Here is a 26,603-nt window from a genome sequence, read left to right on the forward strand (position 1 = left end):
TTTAGCGCTCCCTATAAGATTGCTCAAACCATCAAGCGCTGATTTCAACTTGATTTCTGATTTGCATTTTTTTATTTTAGGTAAAAACAAAATGATACGTTTAATTAAGTGATGGAGTACGAACTGCTGAAGAAAACTTTAGTTAGACTAAGGCGTGATGAACTTGAAAAGACGCTAAAGAAGTGGTCAAAATTGAGTAAACACCATCCTGCTTGGGGATGTTTGGAAGGCCTCGACTTATCAACTACAAAGATCCAATTATTACCGCAGTTATATAAGGTACTATTCACATAAAGTGTGTAAATTTAAGTTTAGGGGTATATCAGGTCGTTTATCCACATGTCTAGTTATGTTTCCCAAATTTGGTTAAAATTACGAGAGCCCCAGCCAATTATAAAGGCCTCCTAAAATACACAGTATTGTCTATTGAGTTTTACATATGGTTTAAGGTTCATAACTTTATTTACAGTGATAATTGAAATTTATTATTTCACCCAATATCACTACGTATGTTACTGGGAATGATTATATCACATGATCACGCGTAAAAACTACAGATTTGCCTTTTTGAATTTCACCATAAATGTCATTAGTTGCACTTTAAAGTTTATCTTTTCAGAGACTGTCCAAAATTCAGCCTCATCATGCAGGGGAGTTGGATTTGTTGTGTAAGTAGTGTGTAATGGACTAAATGTGAAATTGCCACGTTTAGGCAGTCCTCAGTGTAAATGACCTTGGCATGACGTGGTAAAGCTTCCAGGTTGTCAGCTAGTATCTGTCTTACTAAGCCAACTGATATTAAGTAATAATTAAAAGAACGCTTAAAGCTTTTGGGTTTTATTTGGCTCTTAACTGTAAAAACACATTTTTACAATATTGAGGAAATATCAAAAAAATGCTTGTCAAGTAAAGCCTTTTATATTTAAAGCAATAATAACTCTTCCTTTGAGATTCAAAATTCCGCAAGAAATACATTGTAAGCAATGCATGGAAATATATTCTATTGTATTTTAATTACCACTAAAACGGCCGTTATTGTAGTAAAACCAAAATCTGTGCTCGTCAATAGGGCTTTCGATGCCTTTCTTTCCGATCGTCAAGGCATCCATTGCCAATGACGTAGGGGTGTCACGCGGATTCTCGCGTTTATTCGAGACCAAAATAACATATGGCGCCAAACGCCTGATGCAATCCGCAGACGTAAGTTGTGAGTTTTTGTATAGTGTGTCGGATAACGAAAAGCCCAGAATTGTACACATTGTAGATATAAATGCATTTTGAGCAATAAGACGAATATATCTTATGAATCATATATTACTCTGAAGTATCGAATAAAAGTACTGATGGAATAAAAGTACTGGGTGGAAAAAATCTCGAAATTTAATAGAAGTACTGGATGGAATAAAAGTACTGCCTGGAAAAAACCTTCACACCACTCCCCCCCTCCCCCCCCCCCCCAAAAAAAAAAAAAAATGAAATAAATAAATAAAAATAAAGAAGAGAAAGAAAAAAGCTAGCTATTTATCATTGTAAGAAAATAATAATAATAAATAAATTTTAAAAAAACTTTCACTAGGTAAAGCTCACTCAGTATTATAATTTATTTATCTTAAAAACGGGATATCTAATTTATTTTCGAAAAAATATTTGTCATGAGTTAAATTTCATAATCCGAAGACCCAGATGTATTGCACCTAAGCCGCCTCCGATAGCCATACGGAGACGTTATTCATAGTAAATTTATTCTCAGATATAAGGTTCGTTTTGCATACCTGTAAACTCCTTAGGGTTTATCTTACATAGAAGTGTGATTTAACATCGTTTAAATCATAAATAAATCGGCATGAAATAAATTGACGTTTGAAAACAGACAACTTCTTTGCTGCACTTGAAATGACCTCCTTAGCTATAAATATGATCCTATCACCTTGCGACATTACATCACTCGATCGATATGCATGAGTAGTTGTCACTGTTGAAGGGAAAGCACGTCTATTTATAGGAACTGAAATCAGACCGCATGTATTGTTGTGTTCAGAGAGCGACTTCCGTTTGACCTACTTTCCAGTGCTGTATGTCGAACTGTAGCTGCACCGTGTTTCTTCTCATCTATACTTCAATTTAAGAAAATAAAAAAACTTGACTTGTACAATTTCCCACCGGTACAAAAGGTATTTAATAAACATACTGGGTGGAAGATTTTTGAAAAATTAATAAGCGTACTGGGTGGAAATGGTGCATACTGGCAGGAAGAAATTTGAAAAATTAATTAACGTACCGGTACGTTTATTTGATACTTCAGAGTATTGTTATATAGTGTTGTTGTTGTCTGCTTTTCCCATGGTTTTAAGTAGGTCACCAGAAAATATCGCTCGATATCGCATGACTATCCAATGTCAGAGAGGGCTCCGTCAGTTAAAATCTCTTAAGAGATTTTAACAAAAAATCAAACTTTTAGGAAAAAAAACCTGGACTAACTTTTAATGCAGGAATGGGGTTGTTGACCATTGGTAAGTAGGGGAAAATTGCCGTTTACTCCAGGAAAATCCAATTTTCGGCCAAAACGAAGAGTTAGTATGACTTTAAGAACTTTCATTCTGTTATTTTATTATATGAGAACATGAACTATTCAACTGTCTGAAACATAGAATTAATATGAAAACCACATAGGTAAATGCAGCTGAAATATTTTATGTTCTGCATTTTCCAGACATGCTGCAGCACTCCTCTAGTAAAACCTGGACAGTGTGGCTGTCAACTGAGCTGCATGGTAAGTTATTGGGGAAAAATGTTAGAATTGTATTATATTTATAGAAATGTGTGTGTGTGTGTGTGTGTATGGGGGGGGGGGGCAGATAACATGTAGAATGTATTTTATATTTATAGAAATGTGTGTGTGTATGGGGGGGGGGGGGGGGGCAGATAACATGTAGAATTGCTCTCTTTGAATGCAGTCCAAAGTGCGTGGAAAGCTCTTGAAGTTAAGTCTGTAAATAGTAATACTGGTTGAGGTGTGGGAGGTACTGGATGCAGAAGTGCACTCTTTGGGTAACTTCCTAGCTGCATGTTGGATCTTGCATGGTGCTGAACAGTATAAAAAACACTGTCCTTGTCCCCTAGAGGTTTCCCCAGGATTTGGGATAGAGGGGGTCCAAAGTGTGAATTTGTAATTTCGTCACTGATTTACAGGGGACCCAACCCAAGCAAGTCAAGTCCCCAACCCATCATTTCCCCAAAAAAATTGTTAGCCGTACAGCCATCTTTGGCCATCCAAATGATAGCTGGACGGTTCTCTCGGAAAAGCCTTGCTGTCAATGCATTTTTTCCACTTGCCCACTAGCATAACTATGTTATGAAAAGATGAATAAAATAAAACAGATATTATTTGTTAAATATATCATTATCATCTGCAGGCAGTGAAGGCTATGCTGAAACACCACAAGCTTTTAGGAGACGTCTCAAAACAGCACTGGAATCATACTTCATGCTGGTAGGAAAAGTTGCTGAAACATCAGTCTGTTATTTAGTTTTCTGTAACCATTTTGGTTTGTGTGAAAGTATCCAAATGTACTGGTAGTTATATCATCTAAATTTTGCAATGTGGGTCATTAAAAATTATGAGTAATTTTTAATCATAATCTGAATTTTGCAATGTTTCTTATGTTTTTCCTTTCGTCATAGTAATTTGTTTGATTTTTCCAAGCTCTAGGAATGTTTTACAGAAAAATTCATTAGTAAAAGCTGCATAAACTGTTGTGCTGTCTTGAAATCTGATACTTGACATGTGATTAAAATAGATATATTTTTTATGATTTTCAGTCTCCCATTACATTTTTGCTGGTATTTATTGATTTATTTTTTCTTCAATGCTGTTTTGGTAATGACCCCCTCCTTTCTATAGTGCACAACTTTATCAATATATTATTATTTAAAACTTGTGAGCTGGGGCCACCAGTTAAAAATGGAAATCTATTATGGACTATTCAAGAGCTCAGTAATGGGAAATCATGCCCTTCTTATCAAGTCTCCAATGTTTTGTGCCCTAGCAAGAACTGATGACTCGTTGTTGTAAACTGGTATGTTTTCATTTTAGGATATTCAAGTAATGGAACACCAGAAGGCCCTCTGGGTGAGAATCTACATCCACGAAGACACCAAGTACCAGGCTAACAACACAGTGTATGCCGTATACTACCCACACTCACCTGTCCTTATCTTAACTGCTATCAAGGCTGCCAACAGGGAGTATATAATTCAGGTGTGGGCATGATGAATTTAAAATAATAATAATAAACGTTTAAAACCTGGGAGGCATGAAATCAACCCTTTATCATGATGATGGCGTGACTTACTCATCATGAGCTCCAGAAGCAATAGTATCACCATCAGTTTTGTTTTTACTGTTTATATCTCGAACCTAATACCTCATTTTGTATCTTCAAAATAATGTTATAAATTAATTTTTATATTCAGGCCTTCAGTAACACTCTCAGTGCAGGCGAACTTGAGGAACAGATGCTGAGTGGGCACTGCTTGTCATCCTTGGCCCAGTTGTCTCTCAATAAGTACAGCCAGGTAGAAAAATTGTGTTATGATTGTATCAACTCTTGGCCAAAAAAGTTTAGAAACATCGTTATTTAACATCGTTATTTTTAATAATTATAAAATAACCATATAAACTACGGTAAATATTTTAACCAAGTATTGATGGACAATTGTTACTTTTTATGTACAGACACAGATGTGTCTGTACATATTGCCATCACCTGCGTCTGTCGTCGCCGACGGCGATGCCGATGGCGATGGCGATGCCGGCGCCGTGCACTTTCCTTGTAAACACGATAAGTGGAGGGCAGTTTTACTTTTTGGCTTTATATTTACAGAGCTGATGAATATTCATAAAACGCAGGTCAAGTTCGAAAATCAGCATGATCAGGCCATTATTGTAGAAGTTATGCTGTTTTTTCACTTTTCAGCATATTTTTCACATTTCCTCAGATTCAATTCTTAGGCATGTTAACAGTCTCATTATTAAACTAATAAGATACGTAAAAGTGTTTGTTTGACATTTCCTGCATCTTTACAACATTGTTAGTTGATTTTGTAAAAATGATGGTAAACTTGTTATCGTGTATTGTGTAATAAAGTTTCAAAAATGGAAATAAACTCATATCATTGCAGTTTGTCAGATTCAATCATTCACTATGTTCAGAATCTCAGAATGGAAGAAATTGGACATTTAACACTGCTCTGTTGATATTTTTCCCATCTCATCAACTTTCTTAGTTGATAATATAAAAATGGCAGTAAACTGTTAATTTTGTTTTATGTTACAAATTGTTAAAAATGGAAAAAAAAAACATTTCAGAACAGTGCTGTCTAGTTTACATTTTGGCATTTTCAAGTTGTGACTTTGAAGTTCCATGGGCCTGAAGACCTTTGCTAGTCACATTTTCTGAATATCCATGATACTAATATTTTATTATTAAAAATTGATGGTCATCATGCTGTTAAACATTATGTAATATTGCATCAAAATTTGAAAAAAACCTATTTTGGGCACTGCTCCCATGATGACCATTTAAGAAAAACCATGTCACTTACTGTTCTCAAACAGTACAGTAAATATATATAGATGTGTCTGTACATATTGCCATCGTTGCCGTGCACTTTCCTTGTAAACACGATAAGTGGAAGGCAGTTTTACTTTTGGCTTTATATTTACAGAGCTGATGAATATTCATAAAATGCAGGTCAAGTTCGAAAATCAGCATGATCGGGCCATTATTGTAGAAGTTATGCTGTTTTTTCACTTTTCAGCATATATGCAACACTGTAAACACATTTCAACAAAAACCGATAGGCCTGTTGTCATGAAACTCACAGGAAAAATTGATCTTACTAAAACGCAGGTCAAGTTCGAAAATTGGCATGATCGGGCCACTATTTTAGTAGTTATGCTTTTTTTTCTTTTTTCAGCATATATGCAACACTGTAAACACAATATAAGAAAAACAGATAGGCCAATTGTCATTAAACTCACAGGAGTGGTCAATCCTGCTAAAACGCAGGTTAAGTTCAAAAATCAGCATAATCAGGCCATTATTTTAGAAGTTATGCTGTTTTTTACATTTCCTTAGATTCAATTCTTAGGCATGTTAACAGTTTCATTATTTAATTAATAAGATATGTAAAAGTGTTTTTTTGACATTTCCTGCATCTTTACTACATTGTTAGTTGATTTTGTAAAAATGATGTTAAACTTGTTATTGTGTATTGTGTAATAAAGTTTCAAAAATGGAAATAAACTCATATCATTGCAGTTTGTCAGATTGAATCATTCACTATGTTCAGAATCTCAGAATGGAAGAAATTGGACATTTAACACTATTCTATTGATATTTTTCCCATCTCATCAATTTTCTTAGTTGATCATATAAAAATGGCAGTAAACTGTTAATTTTGTTTTATGTTAAAAATTGTTAAAAATGGAAATAAACCCATTTCAGAACAGTGCTGTCTTGTTTACATTTTGGCATTTTCAAGTTGTGGCTTTGAAGTTCCATGGGCCTGAAGACCTTTGCTAGTCACATTTTCTGAATATCCATGATACTAATATTTTATTCTTAAAAATTGATGGTCATTATGCTGTTAAACATTATGTAATATTGCATCAAAATTTGAAAAAAACCTATTTTGGGCACTGCTCCCATGATGACCAGTTAAGAAAAACCATGTCACTTACTGTTCTCAAACAGTACAGTAAATATGTACAGATGTGTCTGTACATATTGCCATCACCTGCGTCTGTCGTCGCGGTCATCGCCGTTGCCGGCACCTTGCACTTTCATTGTAAACACGATAAGTGGAAGGCAGTTTTACTTTTGGGCTTTATATTTAAAGAGCTGATGAATATTTATAAAACACAGGTCAAGTTCGAAAATCAGGATGATCGGGCCATTATTGTAGAAGTTATTCTTTTTTTTTTCACTTTTCAACATATATGCAACATTGTAAACACATTTCAAGGAAAACCGATAGGCCTGTTGTCGTGAAACTCTCAGGAGTAATCGATCTTACTAAAACGGAGGTCAAGTTCGAAAATCGGCATGCAGCCTGAGTTGGAAAAGCAGTCTAATTGGCTTCTTTTTCTGGAAGTTATACATTTTCAAAGTGTGAACTTGAACTCTCATGGGCCTGAAGCCTTATGCTTGTTACACATTTTACTTTCATTGGTATTACCTGTTGAGCATAATTAAAATTTGATGTTGAATTTACAGTTTAACATAATGTACTTTTGCATCAGAATTGACAGTAGCCTATTTTGTGCATAGTTATGTCCTGCTTTTTGTCTGTACATTTGACAGCTTTGCTGCCTTGTTTATATACACTGAAAATTTCCCGCTACATTACATAGTATTTTGATTATTGAAAACAATCTTTTTATGTACAGACACAGATGTGTCTGTACATATTGCCATCACCTGCGTCTGTCGTCGCCGATGCCGATGCCGATGCCGTCGCCGTGCACTTTCCTTGTAAACACGATAAGTGGAGGGCAGTTTTACTTTTTGGCTTAATATTTACAGAGCTGATGAATATTCATAAAACGCAGGTCAAGTTCGAAAATCAGCATGATCAGGCCATTTTAAGGGAAGTTATGCTGTTTTTTCACTTTTTTCAGCATATATGCAACCCTGTAAACACATTTTAAGGAAAACCGTTCGGCCTGTTGTCATGAAACTCACAGGAGTAATCAGTCTTATAAAAACACAGGTCAAGTTCGAAAATCAGCATGATCGGGCCACTGTTTTAGTAGTTATGCTGTTTTTTTTCATTTTTCAGCATGTATGCAACACTGTAAACACAATTTAAGAAAAACAGATAGGCCAATTGTCATTAAACTCACAGGAGTGGTCAATCTTATTAAAATGCAGGTCGAGTTCGAAAATCAGCATAATCGGGGCATTATTTTAGAAGTTATGCTGTTTTTTCACATATCCTCCGATTCAACTCTTAGGCATGTTAACAATCTCATTATTGAACTAATAAGATACGTAAAAGTGTTTGTTTGACATTTCCTGCATCTTTACAACATTGTTAGTTGATTATGTAAAAATGATGGTAAACTTGTTATCGTGTATTGTGTAATAAAGTGTCAAAAATGGAAATAAACTCATATCATTGCAGTTTGTCAGATTTAATCATTCACTATGTTCAGAATCTCAGAATGGAGGAAATTAGACATTTAACACTATTCTATTGATATTTTCCCCATCTCATCAATTTTCTTAGTTGATCATATAAAAATTGCAGTAAACTGTTTATTTTGTTTTATGTTAAAAAAAGTGTTAAAAATGGAAATAAACCCATGTCAGAACAGTGCTGTCTTGTTTCACATTTCCTCAGATTCAATTCTTAGGCATGTTAACAGTCTCATTATTTAACTAATAAGACATGTTAAAGTGTTTGGTTGACATTTCCTGTATCTTTACAACATTATTAGTTGATTATGTAAAACTGATGGTAAACTTGTTATCATGTATGGTGTAATAAAGTTTCAAAAATGGAAATAAACTCATATCATTGCAGTTTGTCAGATGCAATCATTCACTATGTTTAGAATCTCAGAATGGAGGAAATTGGACATTTAACACTGTTGTATTTATATTTTCCCCATCTCATCAATTTTCTTAGTTGATCATATAAAGATGGCAGTAACCTGTTAATTTTGTTTTATGTTAAAAAAATTGTTAAAAATGGAAAAAAAACATTTCAGAACAGTGCTGTCTTTTTTACATTTTGGCATTTTCAAGTTGTGACTTTGAAGTTCCATGGGCCTGAAGACCTTTGCTAGTCACATTTTCTGAATATCCATGATACTAATATTTTATTATTAAAATTGATGGTCATTATGCTGTTAAACATTATGTAATATTGCATCAAAATTTGAAAAAACCTATTTTGGGCACTGCTCCCATGATGACCATTTAAGAAAAACAATGTCACTTACTGTTCTCAAACAGTACAGTAAATATGTACAGATGTGTCTGTACATATTGCCATCACCTGTATCTGCCGTCCTCGCCGTCACTGTCGCCGGCGCTGGTGCCGTGCACTTTCATTGTAAACATGATAAGTGGAAGGCAGTTTTACTTTTTGGCTGTATATTTACAGAGCTGATGAATATTCATAAAACGCAGGTCAAGTTCGAAAATCAGCATGATCGGGCCATTTTAAGGGAAGTTATGCTGTTTTTTTTTTAACTTTTCAGCATATATGCAACACTGAAAACACATTTCAAGGAAAACTGATAGGCCTGTTGTCATGAAATTCACAGGAGTAATCGATCTTATTATAACGCAGGTCAGGTTCGAAAATCGGCATGATCAGGCCACTGTTTTATTATTATTTTATTAGTTATGCTTTTTTCTTCACTTTTCAGCATATATGCAACACAGTAAATACAATATAAGAAAAACAGATACGCCAATTGTCATGAAACCCACAGGAGTGGTCATTCCTGCTAAAACGCAGGTTGAGTTCAAAAATCAGCTTAATCGGGCCATTTTTTTAAAGAAATGCCGTTTTTTCACATTTCCTCAGATTCATTTCTTAGGCATGTTAACAGTTTCATTATTTAATTAATAAGATACATAAAAGTGTTTGTTTGGCATTTCCTGCATCTTTACAACATTATTAGTTGATTTTGTAAAAATGATGGTAAACTTGTTATCGTGTATTGTGTAATAAAGTTTCAAAAATGGAAATAAACTCATATCATTGCAGTTTGTCAGATTCAATCTAGTTATTTCCTGTTTTTTGTCTGTACATTTGACAGCTTTGCTGCCTTGTTTTGGTTGAGTGTATTAGTCAAGTGAACTTTAAATGTGAAATTGTATCATTTTAAGCTCAGTAAACTATTTATTTTTTTTTGTCATTGTCTCAAGTTTTTGTTTTGCAGTTATTGGCAGTGATGGGTTATCCTTATTTATTTTTATTTATTTCAGGGTTATTTTAGCCATTACAGACTTGGGCAGGTGGACATCAATGCTTTGGCCAGAGGAGAGAAAAGAAAAAGAAAAAGCAAGTTTTTTTTAATAGTGTGTTATTATCCATTTTTGAGTGAGACACTGGTCTCAATCAAAAATGCTTGGATAAATTGTGTGTGTGTTTGTGGGGGGGGGGGGGGGGGGGGGTCCAATGTGTTTGTGTGTGTAGATATGGGGGTAGGTAGCAGCATTATCTTTTTACTAAATATGAACACTACCTCAGGTCAATTATTCAGCAGAATGCAACTTTTTTTGTTGAAATAACCTCAACTAAGGTGGAAATGGGGCTCTTTTTCTTTGAGCAACCTGACTTGGGTCACTGATTGAAGAGAAATTAAGTAGGATATATAATATCCTATTGTATCACATAACTGATGAATGTTTTTGATAATTGCCAAGATTAATTTAGATTGGCCAGAGAAAATGGATTTTTGTGTTTTACCAATATCATTGATGAGCTTAACTAGTTCTGTAAGTGAAAATAAAAGTCAAATAGCTGAACTTCAGTATGTTCTGCTGTGTCAATTTTTTATAGATGGGTCTATTTATATATTTATCCTCCTTAGTTGAAGAAGAGGAAGAAGTTTTGGATGAGAGAATAACCTATGAGAACATAAAGGACAAACAAAGGAGTAAGAAAATACTTCAGGATACATTTGGTTCCAATGAACAGCCATCTTTGGAAAGGTTGGAATATAAGGTAACCATATACTATTGGTATATATGTTAAGGTTTCAGTCAGAGAGGTCACAGAACATCTGATTATGCTTGGTTCTTGGTAAAGCCCCCTTTACACTGGATGGCGTCCTTTCTGCGTCCAGCAGTACGGCCCCATTTGAGAGTTAAAAAATTATAATACTTTACGTGTCGACAACTGGCCGATCATTGAGCATTCATTCTGATACAAAATCAATGCTCGTGCCTCCTTATTAAGACCACAGCAATGCCAAATTTCATGGTCGCAGAAAGGACGCCGTCCAGTGTCAAGGGGGTATTAATAAGTGACATACATCGCTTTCTTCTTCTCACTGTTATAGTCTAAATCTTAAATAGAATGTAAACTGAAATGTTCTTTTTTCCCCCCAAAGATGGAGACCAATTTCCGTGGGGGTAACTGTGCACCCCATTTTGCTAAGAACAAGGAGCCGTTCCGCTGCCGGGTTAAATTTGAGGGTCGCAATGTATTAGAGGGCATAAAGAACCTAGGAAAAGCTGGGTATGCCACACTGCCTCTTCCTGCCCATCTAGCTAGAGTGCCCTCTTTAGCAAAGAACACCATCATACTTGGTAACAAGAAAAGCAAAAGACAGTAACAGCATGGTCAGTAAGAATGGCATGATGCAGCAGAGGGGGATGCTGTACATAGGTGGGAATGTATTCAAAGTTGATGAAGTACATATCTAAAAGTTTCAAGATCATGAAAGTCAGCAGGGCATGTTGTGAACAGAGATTTCATGTTTTATAGACAGAGAAAGTGATTTGTTGATTTGTAATCTCAATAAATACGATAAGGTAATTGATTGGCATCATTACCAGTATTGCAGTAGTTCAGGAGTTTCAGAAACAGTATGGGGAAACCTATTCATTTCCATATTTTTACATGTGCAAAAATGGAGATATGAAGAAACTGGGACACTTTAAAACTGCACCTTGGGGTACACAACCACTCTGTCAAGTACCAACTTTGGAAATACTCTTTTAAAGATTTAAAGATAATTTAGACTCACTTAAGCAGAGTGAATGATTACAGGCATTTGGAACAATGTTACTTTTATTTGCAAGTTTAGTTTGGGAGTAAATTAAAGAACAGAGGTAGATTTAAGACCTGTGGGTTTTCATTGTGTTTTATGCAAGTATCTACCAGCCTTTGCTGCTTGCTTCAGTGATTTTAAAAAAATTGTTTCCCTCATTTATATAGATATATGAGAACAAACATTTATATCACAGAAAATTTTCTTTTTAGAATTTTTTGAGATGTCAATTTTAAAATGTTCATGCAAACAGCAAATTTCACAGACTGGTATCTTTGTGATGCTTCCAAGGCAAAATGTACAAAGATTGATAAATACCAAATTGTACTTATACATGCCATAATTAGTAAACCGTTTTACTATACTGCCAGAGAATTTGATCATGTGTGTAGTATTATTGTTTTGAACATCAGTTGAATAAAATATAGCTCAGTCTAGTGTTTTACATTTACTTTGACATTTTTAGACTGTCAGCTCTAAAACATGAATTAATTGAAATGGTACTTTTTATTTGAAGATATTTATGTTAAATAAAGAGATGTATATATTTCCAGTGCCAAGTGTTATAATTGTTTCACCAGAAAGCCACTGGAACCAGATATTTAAAATATTAAAGTGTCTTTACTACAAAGTCAATATTTGCCTAATTTTTCTGTGTAAAATCCCCAACTTTTAATCTTTTCAAAAAAAAAAAAATATTATTTTGATTTCATAGATTTGCATTTTACACTTTGTAATTTGTGTATGTGTACTGACTTCTTTAAAAAATACCCCAGCTGGACACATTTCCCATTAAGCAAAATAACAACTTTAACTTCAACATGATTTTTAAAATCATGAAAAAATAGACATACTCTTCAACCAAAGTAAATTATTTAAAACATTTTTCAGTCTCCAGCAAATACCCCCCCCCCTCCCCCAAAATCACGGCGGACATATATCATGAGTTCCAACTGCCATATATAGCCAGTAGTCTTCACTTGGAAATAAAACGAATGTATACAAGTTTTCTCCTCCCTTGTGGTGGCCGTGTTCATTTCTCTTCCAGGAGACGGGGGAGTCTGTAAACCCGTGGACTGTCACACAAGCCCAGGGGGATGTGGAAGATTTCATGTAGTCTCTGGAAAAAAAAGTGACATTAAAAAAAAGGACAGAGTTAAATATTTTATAAATGTACATCAAACTGGGTAACTGAGTAATTTAAAACAAAAACAAGAAAATTTGGAATATCATACTAGGCTGGTATGTGTTTCTATGCTGCTGTCATATGTGAATCCTGTTCCCATACCTTAAACTTTCTATCAGGCAACTTATAGTTCCAGGCAAAATAAAACCCCTGTATTTACACTGACAGCAGCTTGGAGAGATGGACACAGGGTCTGGACATGAGAACGTGGAGAGGAAGTCATCTGGAGAACCATCACTGAAAGGACGTATGTTTTTGATATTAAAATTTTAGATATTCTTTTGATGAACTAAAAATACTCATTGCCACTACCACTGGATTGTAACTAATTTAAATTTTTGATGTAAATGCACTTTCATGCTAGAAAAAGTTTTGATACCTTTACACATAGTTTGCTTTGATCTGGGGTACAAATACACCTTTTGTAAATTACATAAAAAGTACATGAAATTTACTTTAAGACGTTTATCTCTGAATGTTTGACAGAAATAATTATGCTGTACTTTTGTTTATCCTGACACGTACCAGTCAAGTCCACATGTGAATGCTCCAAGCCACTCCCAGAATTCTGTATATGAACAGAGAAAATCTCCACTTTCAAGCTGTCCATCAGACTTGGTCCCGCCCTTCTTCTGTTCATCATACTTTGTGCTGCTTGTGATAGGGCAGTCATTGTCACTGTTCCTGCCTTCACCATGTCCATCAAAGTCATTACTGTCTATGACAGGATACTTAACATCCTTTTTGAAAGTGATTTCCTCACTCACTTTGAAGGCTCTACTGCGAAACCCCTTGTTACAAAGATACGCAGGGACTGAGCTCTGTGAGATTTGGTCTTCTGCATGAAATTAGAAACAAACAACATTGATTGAAATTTATAATTTCTCAATAAGGCTTCAAACTTTTTTATAGTCAGTTATCATATACATCTGAGGTAACTTGGCATATATTCTATTCATTGCATCAAAAAGTGGAACTAATATTCAAAATTTAAGGATTCACGTATAGATGTGTAGGGTTGTGCACATCATAAATATCATTATTATACTATTATATTATACTGATTATCAATTTGTTAGCAACAAAAAAGGTTCAAAATCCTACATGTACATACATTCTATCCCTAGGTGTATTTGTAAATTTTGAATTAATTAAAATCAATAGGCACTAATCTTTAAAAAAAAAAAAAAAGTCAAATTAAGGATTGGTTTTAGGCTAAGACAACAATTTTCAACTACTAAATGTAGAATAAGTTCAGGAAAGTAAGCACGTGTAATATATATAAGTAATCATTTTTCAGCTGTGGTATGCATATGTATCCTTACCATGTGGCAGCCATGCAACAAGAAAGTCAAAAACAAGGCCCAGTCGGTCAGTAAGGCACCACTTAACTCGCTCATAATAATTTTTTCCAGGAGTGAAATATTCTTCAGTAAGGTTTATTTCTACAACTGATAAAATAGACAAATACAACATGAATATTAAATCAAACATTTCCAATATTTTTAATAATTTTTAACATTTCTAATTATTTCATGATTTTTTCAATTCTTTTATAATTATTATTTTTATTTTGTTCTATTTTTAAATCAAACAGCCAAAGTGTTGTTGTAGTTGAAGCATAAAAAATCATACAAATTTATATTTCTGAAGATTAAATGAAATTATCTGGAAAGATTTAGACTGGCCAAAAGGCTCTGTTCTGCTTGGCCAGCATTTCGTGTCCAAGTTAGATTGAAGGATAATAAGAATAAGGACGCATTCAGAAGAAGTTGATTCACAGACTAACAGATCTACGGATCAAATATGGCCAACCAACCTTAAAGCTTGCTACATAATCCCCTAGTAGATACTGAAAAATTTCCCCAAGGGCTATACTTGGTAAGTTTTCAAATGGATCAGCCATATTCGAGCTGCAGATCTGTTAACTTTGGTTATAAATGTCACCTAAATAATTTCAAATTTAGATACAAAAAACATGAGTTATATATATAGATATGTATTTTATACACCAAAATGTTTTTTCTAAATGAAGAAAGTTGTGCAGAAAATTAACATAAGGCTCACCATATTTTGTTGGTAACTTCTTTTGAAAGACTGTGGGTTTTCCTACCAAGCCTAATTCTTGGTATGTGTCTTTGGTCAGGTTTAAAATGAGAATCCCTGAAAGATAGGTTGGTCTAAGTACTAGTAAATAAAAATATTCACAGAAAAAAGTTGAAATATAAACATAAAAAAAACACTAAACTGTCACAAATAGACTACATAATCAAATGCAATTTGTTTCAATTATTCCATATGACCTACATTGCTTGAATTTTAACATTATATTGGTTCGATTTCTGTATCACAAGGATTACAAAAATGCCACTGAGTCAAAACATGTATGTTTCACGTAGAATATTATATAGTAGTAAAAATTATGAAGTTAAATGTTAGAAAATCACCATTATATATTTTTTTGTTATACATCAAAATCTAAAGGTCAACGCAAACTTTTGTCTACAGATTTGTTCACTTACCTGGTGGAACAATAGCAACGCAATTGTCCCTGTCAATGGCAGTGCCATATGAGAGCATGTAGAGCTTTCCTGGGAAGAAATGTGGTATGACATAAAATGTTTAATATTTCAAAACTTTTTCCTGTTGCATCTAAAACTGTCTTAATTGTACTGACATTAACACAGTCTCTGTTATGGTTCTTAACACTATCGGTCAAGCTTATAGTAACCCCAACCTCTGTCATCAATTATCATTAAATAGCACTCTCACTAATGTAGTATAAACACACTTGACAGCAGTGATCCCTCTGATCAGTAGACACACAATGTATTTATATCAGCACACTTAGAAATAAAGTTAGTTGTTGTAGTCGAGTCCTTCCTGGAGTTGTTTCATGGTGTCAGAAGTACGTGACTGTGTTTTATAACAATACAGTGAGCCAACGCTGATAACCAGTTGATAAAAAAGTCTTTCCACATGGAGCTGGGAGCTTTACCAGTACCTGCCATGAACTGGCATGCTACCGATGCAGTTCAGGAGTACAAGAAGTTCAAACAGATGTGCGAGTTATACTTTGATGGTCCACTAAAGAACAAATCTAAGACTGAAAAGATTGCGTACCTCCAGATATGGGCTGGAGAGACTGGACGAGACCTAGTTAGCACATGGAACTTGACTGGGGATGAGTCTAAGGAATTAAAAACCTACTTTGACAAATTTGAAGAATTTGTTAAGCCTAAAAGCAATTTTAGACTAGCCAGATTTAAGCTGAGGACCCTTACGCAAGGTAACGGGGAAACTGTAGATCAATTCTTGAAGAGAATTCGTTCTCTGGTCAGCGAGTGCAAGTATACCCAACCAGATGAACAATTACTTGACACGCTCATTTTTGGATGCAAATCAGCCCGCACGCAGTCCAAATTACTGGAATTGGGTGAAACTCTGTCATTGGACAAGGCGATCGACATTGCAAGAACTCAGGAAGCAACCTCGCAGCAACTCACAGACATCAATCGAGACGCCCAGGTCCATGCAGTCAAGCACAACAAATCGTTTCGCCCTAAACCTACATTTAAAGGGACACATAAGAAGAGAGAAACTTCTACCATGGCCTCAAAGTGCCACCCCACAATGGAAAATCAGTGCAATAACTGTGGAACCAAACATGATCGTAGTAAAAGAGAGCTGTGCCCAGCATACGGGTCCACATGCTTTGGCTGTGGGGAAACTTAACCACTGGAGAAAGTGCTGCCGCTCCGAGCACAAGCAGTCCACAATTCATCATGAAAACAGGCCACACAGACACGCCGTCACTCCCAAGCAGCAAATGCATAGAGTGCATGCCTGCAGCGAAGACGACTGTGAGCCACAAGAGAGCAACGAGCTATATTTTAGCCCAATATACGTGGGCAGCATTGAAAGCAAGCGTGCTTTCATTAACCTGAAAATCAGCTCTAAGCAAAACAGTATCACTTTTCCGTGCAAAGTTGATACTGGTGCCGATGGAAAACTAATCACGAAGAAAGACTATGCCAAATTATGCCCTAATAATACCAATTTGAAACCGTCTGGCGTCAAAATTGTAGCCTTTGGTGGTCAACGCATACCTCATTATGGATCATGCACCTTGACACTGACGTATGGAGGTTCAAATACTGAGCATCAATTTCACGTTGTCGAAACCAATGGGCCGACTATCCTAGGCATAGACACCTGCCAGAAACTAGGCTTAGTTACACTTAACTATGCTGTTGATCTGGAGGACATACAGCACTCCAATGCTAACAATGCACTTCTGGAACAGTACCCCGACTGTTTCCAAGGCATTGGCTGTTTTAAAGGGGAATACCACATTACCCTTGATCCCTCGGTGCCACCAGTGGTGCATCCACCACGCCGTGTACCAGTAGCGTTACGTGAGCCTCTCAAAACGGAGCTTGAGTCTCTTGAAAAGAAAGGCATCATCGCTAAAGTAGAGGAGCCAACAGACTGGGTCAATTCGTTAGTCTGTGTCACGAAGGCTGATGGCAGCATACGCCTGTGCTTAGACCCAAAAGATCTAAATGCCGCGATAAAAAGGCCACATCATCGAATCCCAAGCTTTGACGAAATTTTACCAAGGCTTAGCAGAGCCCGCTATTTTTCAATTCTGGATGCTCGTAGTGGTTACTGGAACATTAAACTTGACCATGAGAGTTCACTGTACACCACTTTCAATTCACCTCACGGTCGATACTGTTTCCTACGACTTCCATTTGGCCTTGTATGCGCCCAAGATGTTTTCCAGAAGAAGGTAGATGAAGCCTTCGGAGACCTAGATGGAATTACAGGAATCATTGACGACATCGTTGTACATGGGAAAACCAAAGAGGAGCACGACAGGAATTTGCATCTCCTCATGGATCGTGCCAGAAAAATAGGCATCCGTTTCAATCCAGATAAAATGCGCATCAGATGTAGCGAAATTCCATTCTTTGGAAACATACTCAGTTCGGAAGGTCTACAACCTGACCCGAAGAAAGTGGAATCCATCCACAGCATGGATCCGTCCAGCAACCTCGCCGATCTTCAAACGTTTCTTGGCCTCACCCAGTACCTCAGCAGGTTCATACCCAACCTGGCTTCCATTTCAGCAGTACTGTGGGACTTAACTAAGAGCAAGAATGAGTTCGTTTGGAGCCCAGAGCATCACGCTGCAGTAGAGAAAATCAAATCTGTCATCACCTCACCAGAAACATTGCAATATTTTGACAGTAGCAAACCTGTAACGATTCAGGTTGACGCGTCGCAGCCTCGGCGCCACTTTGATGCAGAACAATCGCCCTGTCGAATACAGGAGCAAATTACTAACAGAAACCGAGATGCGGTATTCAAACATAGAGCGTGAAATGCTTGCAGTTGTACATGGATTAGAGAAGTTCCATTACTACGCTTATGGCCGTAAAGTCACTGTTGAAAGTGATCATAAGCCTCTCCAATCCATATTCCAGAAACATGTGAACAATGCACCTCCCAGAATCGCAAGGATGATGTTGCGCATTCAGAAATATGATGTAACAATCAAATATGTGCCAGGAAAGAACATTCCAATCGCTGATGCTCTTTCCAGATTGTCAAAATGCGAAGGTGACACCATTCAAGGTGTAGATGTCACAGTGCATGAGATCGACATGCAGCTGAATGCAAGCCCCACCAGACTAAAGCAGATCCGAGAAGAAACGTCCAAGGACGAGACGCTTCACTCTCTTCGAAACTTCATCACAAACGGATGGCCAAACACTAGGTCAGAGTGTCCATCGCACCTCCACGACTATTGGAATTACCGTGATGAATTGTCAGTATTTGATGGCCTTATTCTAAAAGGAACTAGAATCCTGATCCCAACAACGCTTCAAGCAGCAGTGTTAGAACAGTTACACTATGCTCATCAAGGAGCTGAAAAGTGCAAACTCCGTGCCAAAGGATCTGTATTTTGGGTCAACATTAATCGAGACATCGAAAACATGGTTAAAGCATGTGCACCATGCCAACACAACCAGAGGGCAAACGTCAAACAACCGCTAATGCCACACGACGTACCACAAAAACCATGGCACACACTGGGAGCAGACTTATTTTTCATTGACAATGACAGTTACTTGCTCATATCTGACTATTACAGCAAATTTCCAGTAGTCAGAAAGCTGAACAATTTGCAGTCCAACACAACCATTGCTCACATGAAATCAATCTTTGAAGAATTCGGAATCCCGAGAAAGCTTATCACTGGAAATGACACTCAGTTTACTTCGGCTGAATTCCAGAAATTTAGCCACGATTATGGCTTCGAGCACGTCCAAACAAGCCCCCACTATTCACAGGCCAATGGATTTATTGAACGAGCTGTTCAAACTGTTAAAAATCTGCTGATTAAATGCAAGGAAGCTAAAACCGATCCTCATATGGCCATGTTGTGCCTTAGATGCACACCATTAGATCACAACATACCATCGCCAGCAGAACTCTTAAATTCTCGTGCTTATGATACCAATCTTCCTGCCATCCAACCCCACCTGTCACATGCCTCTTATGACGGTGAAATAAATGCATACATGCAAAGAAAAAAGGATAAAGAAAAGAGCAGATATGATCAGTCAGCCAGAAATCTATCTGACCTACTTCCTGGTCAGCATGTGAGAGTACGACATCCCCAGAGTCACAAATGGGAACCAGCAATTGTAGATTCTACGAGACCAAACAGGAGCTATGTTGTAAAAACTAACAATGGTGGTCAGTATGTACGCAATCGTATACACATACGTCCAACAGGAGAGAAATTCTATCAGTCTGACTTTGAAAACACCCATTTGCAAAATCATTCACCAAGCAATGATCAGGAGCCCCGCTTTGAGAATTCAGAAGCAGCTCAGAACAAACAAGTGCCAAACACTGTGGATAACACTGTACCCCAATCACCAGTGCTATCTCCACGACGATCTACTAGAATAACAAAAGCACCTGATAGACTGAACTTGTAACTTGTACATATGCATGAACAATGTCATATAGCTCTACTAGCTAGGATTTTATTTATCACTGTATTTACTTTATTTTACTCACTTAAACTACATGCTTCACATGTGAGACTTCTCTTGCACAAGGTATTACTCAAGAAATCAAAAAGACATTTATTCTGTGTTGCCACTATCAACTAAACCCTTGATTTAGCACCGATTATCTTTTCTAAAGGAAGAAGGGGATGTTATGGTTCTTAACACTATCGGTCAAGCTTATACGGTAATGTGCCATGAATTTCGAACAGTAGAAAATAATTAAATTTGAGAAAAGATCGTTCTGGCCGAAATTCATGAAATGGAGGTGCTCAGAACTTCCGAAAGTTCGAATTTCATGGAATTCTGTCAATTTTGACCGGAAGTTGTCTGTTCGTCGCTAGGCCTTCTGTTATCTTCTCCCGACGATCTATTTAGAGTTACCGTAATGTATGATGTGCGAGTGTCGGTAATTGCGACCAAAGGTATACACATACTTTCACCCGATCACTGTGTATGGCCCATAGATAGAGCGGTACTGTTGTCTAGGGCCGCAAAACAGCATCGTTATCAGTAGTGTCGTTTTTCAAAAGCGATTCTGGCAGCCAGAAACTAGTGTCGTTTTTCAAAAACGATCCTGGTGCTCAGAACGGGAGTGGACGGAGGGAGAGACGGCCGACGATAAGCGTCTGCCACGGCCAGATAACCTTTACTATGGAAGCTTAGTGTTACCGTTGCTCCTTTCCGTGCACTGAAACCGAGACGACAGCCGATCAGTGTCTATGGCGCACGTGCAGGTAGCCTTCATCTGCGATAAGTGTCTTCCGCGACCAGGTTCGTTGCCTTTACCCTTAAAGTCGGGCGGAGCTTTACGCGCGAATGCGTCCTCATCTCGCCGTTCGCGGGTCGGTGTCTCTGACGCATACGTAGCCTGCCCTGCAGAAGCCGGCCTCGGCACTACGGCCTCTCCTCCGTGCGGGGAGGCCACTACGACCGCAGATCGGTATGTGCGGCGCACAGGTAGCCTTCGCCACGGCAGCCGAACTGTGTATTACGGTCTCTCTCCGGCGTGCGCTGCGACCAAGAAGACCGCTGATTGTTGTCTGCGATCAAATACACTAGGTTTGGGGGGTGGGGGGTGGGGGGTGGGGTGGGGTGGGGGGGGGGGGTGCAGGGCCGTTTTTTTTTTCGCTCAGGCAACCCAATCTTAACCAGCAGCAGCAACTGATTTCCTGGCGCATAGTTGCGTCAATGTACGCATTTGAAAAGCGTGTACGTTTTGTCATTGAAACCATCTTCAAACAAACACGAGAGGTAGGTAATCTAGAGTAAACCGAAAAGGCAGTTTTTATATTCGTTCGAGGGACTGGAAGATCGTCAATGGGAGATAGTGAGCGATCTGAGCGCGACAATAAGCCAATTTCCACACTAGTTCAAGGGACTTCGTTACTATATTCGTCAGCCATCCGAGCAAGCATAGAAGCTTGGACTTTTTGTCCATGCTAGAAGGCAATTTTCATGTAGTCAGCAGGATATGGTTTGCTGGTTTGCGACAGGGGCGTAACCAGGCATACGCACAGATACACTGTGCGTATATAATTTTTTGGCCAACCATGATATTATTCTCTATAAATCTAGTGTACTTTTCAAGGAATATTATCGAAAATCCCCTTCGATTATAAGTTAACGTCACCTGAATGTACAAATTCTCTGTATAATTTATATATGCACCATTGTTCTGACACCCTTCTCGTTTGCTTTCACAGAACTGAGGTAAACAATACTAGTTACCATCTGAAGTCCGATCTTAATCGTCCATCTAGCTTGAACTTGCTTTACCTCTTAATTAGAGGGTAAAGTGCCCTTCAGCTCACAGGTAGCTTTTGTCTTGAGTGTATCGAACGCGATATTTATCTCAGATAAAAATCTACCTGTGTGTTATTTTCAAAGAGCTGCTCCAGCAGACCTGGGGGCACTAGATAAATCTGATCATCGGGCTAAACAAGGAGCCAGAGAAACAAAGGAAGTTTGATTTTTCCTGCAAAGTTTCAAAGAATTTTGACACGGACTTGATCCAGCTAAACCCTCCCAACTAACTGGGTGGCATGGGCAATTTTTACAAAATTTACAAACAATTAAACTTAGATATATTACAATTTTCTCCTTTAATATAATTTTGGGAGGCATGCACCCGCATGTAAGCTGGGTGATGTCAGTAAGCCCCTAGTTAAATAAATATACCCTTATGAGCAAGGCTTTTCCCAGCGAACCGTCCAGCCGTCATTTGGACGGCCGCTGACATCACCGGACGACCTATATTTTCAAAGACGGCTAGACGGCTTGCGACTTTTCTTTTAAATGACGTCTTGGCTTGTCGGGACAGCCGTGGACGTTGTAAGAAATTTTCTTAGAGTAATTTGACGTACCTTGCTTTTATGATGCGTCACAGATGAATGGTACTACTTTGTAGTGTACGCTGATATTCAGTCACGATGAAACTACTTCCTAAAGCTTACAAAACACAATAAAATGTTTCTATGAACTTTAAGATACACATTCCACGCCGTATGCAGCAGTGACAAGAGTGACCTTCATGCGGTACAAAACACTAAGCAAACTACAGGCCAATTTGTGAAAGGGGACACCTTCCGGACCTTCATACGCACGGCAACTGACAAAGCTGATTGACGAAAAGGAAAATTTCAAATTTTCAGCGAGAGATCGTTCGCAATCCGAGAGAGACCAGGAGCCAATTTTCATATTTGTTAAAGAGACTTTGTAAGCCAAAGGGCGAGACGAGAACGCAATTTTCGTATCGTCAGCGTCGCAATCCGAGTGAAACGAGAAAGCTCATACTCGTTCAGTGGCTTTCGTTTGCGGAAGATCGTCAGCCGGAGATCGTTCTCGATTGTTTTTAACCTTCCATCCCTCCCCATTGGAATTTATAATTTTTAAAAATATTTTTCATTTCATTTGTACATTTCAAGGGACTTCATTAGCGGAAGATCGTCAGCGGGAGATCGTGAACGATCTGAGCGAGACAAGAAAGCAATAATGGTAATCTTTATTGCAGCTCTTAATATTGCTCTTTTGTTCTGTTACTGAAGTCTCTTCTGTTAACAATGCTATTGTGCGCCTCAGCAAAACTACCGATCGCTATCTCACACCGAATACTGCGGTAAAGAAACAACAGCCCGACAGTACAACTCTTAAATAGATTCTCCTGTTATCTGAATGAATGGATATGACGATGTTGTTTAGCGTCCTAAATTAACTGTACCGATCGTTATCTTGCACCTTGGGCCGCACACGTAGTACTCAGGTAAAGGTACGCTAGGGCAACATTGCCGACTGTTAGATCTTTATAAGCGCGAGAATAGCCCGGTGGCCGATTTTAAGGTGTACGAAATTCACGAAATCAAGATCGCGCAAAATTGCTTACTGGCCGAAATTCATGGTCCAGAAAAAACTTCAGACGGCCGATTTTAAGATCGTTCGAAATTCAAGAGCCGTTCGAAATTCATGGCACTTTACCGTAGTAACCCCAACCCTCTGTCATCAATTATCATTAAATAGCACTCTCACTAATGTAGTATAAACACACTTGACAGCAGTGATCCCTCTGATCAGTAGACACACAATGTATTTATATCAGCACACTTAGAAATAAAGTTAGTTGTTGTAGTCGAGTCCTTCCTGGAGTTGTTTCAGTCTCATTCATGTAATGTTAAGCAATTTGAAATGAGGCAATCTGCTGAAAACATTTTCTGCAAAAGATTTAAATTTATTTAGTATGCCACAAGTACTTGCATTGTATGTACGAGTACAAAGGTTACAGTTCTCTTCTGTGAGGGATGCATTAAGTGATTTGAACTTAATTAACAATCACAATATGAATAATGGTCTACCAGTATAAATAAAGGGGGGGGGATGCCATAACCACTCATTACATTCCAAACATTTAGAAGAGGGAACTCTGAGTTGTTCCTCAAAGTAGCAAAAAACCCCAAGAGCAAAGGCATTTAGTTAAAACTGCACCTAAATAAATTTGCAACCTGAAATGGAACTTTCAATCAAAATATTTTTAATCAATATTTCAGATAACTTGTCCACTTATATCTGAAATCATGAATGGGCAAATCAATGCAGATGGCAGAGGCAATTACCTTTCTTGACAAATGCTTCGACAAATTCTTTGTCAATGAGGATGGCAAGAGGGAGCTTCTCTGTGAGGAAGAACCTAGAGTTCACCATGAGGCTGGTCAGGTGCAGAGGAATGCTGTCACAGTCAGGAATTAGGATGTCCACCTGGAAGAGACAGACAACATACAAGATGTGCTTTGATTGGAAATGTAAAAAGAATTACATCTTATCTTTGGAAGAGCATATAAGTACTCAATTAACCAGGATATTATCTATTGTTGTATCACAGACATTGCAAATGAAGTTGAACTGAAGTCTTCTTCGGTATGTAATGTTTACATTAGCCCTGTAGGTACAAACTTTAGCTCTACTAGAGAGGATATTTTTTCACTTATTGAAACTGATATTGTTAAACTGTCTGGTAAGCGGCAAACCCCCTGGGGAATCTGTGCTGTAGTTGTCATTTCTGAAAGTTCATCACCTCATAAACTACTAGACGCTTACCCCATAGTTAAAATGGTGTTCAAGTACATTTGTTACATGTCTTGAATTTTTGTGGAGGAAACAAGACCTCTCGAAAACCAGTTTGCTAGCAGGACACGTGAAAGTCACAGCCATTAATATTGTTTACAGAGAGTCCTAGTTAAAGAGGGCGTCGCAGTCAAGAAAGGCTAATCGGGTTTTATTAGATTTAACCGATAAACAAATCCAAACAAATGATATAAGCATTTTTACGTAATGGGGATAAAAAATTTATATTTAAATGCTAATGATTATAGATGGGAGTTCAAAATACAGGTTTGAGCTTGTCTTGCCAAGAAATTTTGATTGTTGCAACCTAGATGAAAACAACGACTATATCAAGTACTTTTGGGGAATCTCATATACATTTGTTGTAGTATTTTCAAATAAACTTTCATAATAACCTCTATTTATAAAGAAATATCCAGAATGACCATTTGATAAATTGACACATATATAATTTTAAAAATTTCCCACATATTCAAGCACGGGGGTATAGCTCAGTGGCAGAGCATTCGACTGCAGATCGAGAGGTCCCCGGTTCAAATCCGGGTGCCCCCTCCAAGTTATTTTCTTTTTCTTCCTTTTGTTTTTCATTTAATGATATCTAATCTTCAACATTGCTGATGAATGTACTGTCAATTCACTATATATATTTTACGTATTTGTCGAAAAGTGCATTTTGAAATTACACAACCGGTGTAAGGGATGACAGCTCTTTATTTTGACTGGAAAAGTGCTATAAAACGGATTTTCCTGGAGTAAATCCCGTACTTTTTAATGGCCAATGAATCTGTTCCGTCATCTTAAAACAGTCATTTTTATGTACAGACACAGATGTGTCTGTACATATTGCCATCACCTGCGTCTGTCGTCGCCGATGCCGATGCCGATGCCGATGCCGATGGCGATGCCGATGCCGATGCCGTCGCCGTGCACTTTCCTTGTAAACACGATAAGTGGAAGGCAGTTTTACTTTTTGGCTTTATATTTACAGAGCTGATGAATATTCATAAAACGCAGGTCAAGTTCGAAAATCAGCATGATCGGGCCATTATTGTAGAAGTTATGCTGTTTTTTTCACTTTTCAGCATATTTTCACATTTCCTCAGATTCAATTCTTAGGCATGTTAACAGTCTCATTATTAAACTAATAAGATACGTAAAAGTTTTTGTTTGACATTTCCTGCATCTTTACAACATTGTTAGTTGATTTTGTAAAAATGATGGTAAACTTGTTATCGTGTATTGTGTAATAAAGTGTCAAAAATAGAAATAAACTCATATCATTGCAGTTTGTCAGATTCAATCATTCACTATGTTCAGAATCTCAGAATGGAAGAAATTGGACATTTAACACTGCTTTATTGATATTTTTCCCATCTCATCAATTTTCTTAGTTGATCATATAAAAATGGCAGTAAACTGTTAATTTTGTTTTATGTTAAAAATTGTTAAAAATGGAAAAAAAAACATTTCAGAACAGTGCTTTCTTGTTTACATTTTGGCATTTTCAAGTTGTGACTTAGAGGTTCCATGGGCCTGAAGACCTTTGCTAGTCACATTTTCTGAATATCCATGATACTAATATATTATTATTAAAAATTGATGGTCATTATGCTGTTAAACATTATGTAATATTGCATCAAAATTTGAAAAAAACCTATTTTGGGCACTGCTCCCATGATGACCATTTAAGAAAAACCATGTCACTTACTGTTCTCAGACAGTACAGTAAATATATATATAGATGTGTCTGTACATATTGCCATCACCTGCGTCTGTCGTCGCCGTCATCGGCGTCGCCGGTGCCGTGCACTTTCATTGTAAACACGATAAGTGGAAGGCAGTTTTACTTTTGGGCTTTATATTTACAGAGCTGATGAATATTCATAAAACGCAGGTCAAGTTCGAAAAT

At 37.3% G+C, this 26,603-nt stretch overlaps 2 protein-coding genes and 1 non-coding gene across 3 annotated transcripts; 2 read left to right on the plus strand and 1 right to left on the minus strand.

The window, feature by feature from the left end:
* The first annotated feature begins 6 nt into the window (after positions 1-6).
* On the plus strand, positions 7-12,356 carry LOC106168186 (centromere protein N-A-like). The gene is made up of 9 exons (XM_087010496.1): positions 7-279; positions 620-668; positions 2,711-2,770; positions 3,414-3,490; positions 4,094-4,258; positions 4,474-4,575; positions 10,011-10,086; positions 10,619-10,752; positions 11,141-12,356. Exons 1-9 carry the CDS (start codon positions 112-114, stop codon positions 11,363-11,365), a joined length of 1,056 nt encoding a protein of 351 aa, XP_086866622.1. The 5' UTR covers positions 7-111; the 3' UTR covers positions 11,366-12,356.
* Positions 12,292-24,804, minus strand: LOC106179352 (ribonuclease P protein subunit p40). The gene is made up of 8 exons (XM_087010495.1): positions 24,668-24,804; positions 24,187-24,328; positions 15,512-15,580; positions 15,057-15,152; positions 14,315-14,440; positions 13,515-13,827; positions 13,092-13,226; positions 12,292-12,923 (listed from the first exon to the last, which is right to left on the minus strand). Exons 1-8 carry the CDS (start codon positions 24,779-24,781, stop codon positions 12,728-12,730), a joined length of 1,191 nt encoding a protein of 396 aa, XP_086866621.1. The 5' UTR covers positions 24,782-24,804; the 3' UTR covers positions 12,292-12,727.
* Positions 24,805-25,174: 370 nt separating this feature from the next.
* On the plus strand, positions 25,175-25,246 carry Trnac-gca (transfer RNA cysteine (anticodon GCA)). The gene has a single exon. It is a non-coding gene; the product is annotated as a tRNA-Cys (tRNA).
* Positions 25,247-26,603: the final 1,357 nt, after the last annotated feature.

Source organism: Lingula anatina, chromosome 4, assembly GCF_051362555.1.
Source record: "Lingula anatina isolate TDL-2025a chromosome 4, LinAna3.0, whole genome shotgun sequence".
NCBI classification, from domain to species: Eukaryota; Metazoa; Brachiopoda; class Lingulata; order Lingulida; family Lingulidae; genus Lingula; species Lingula anatina.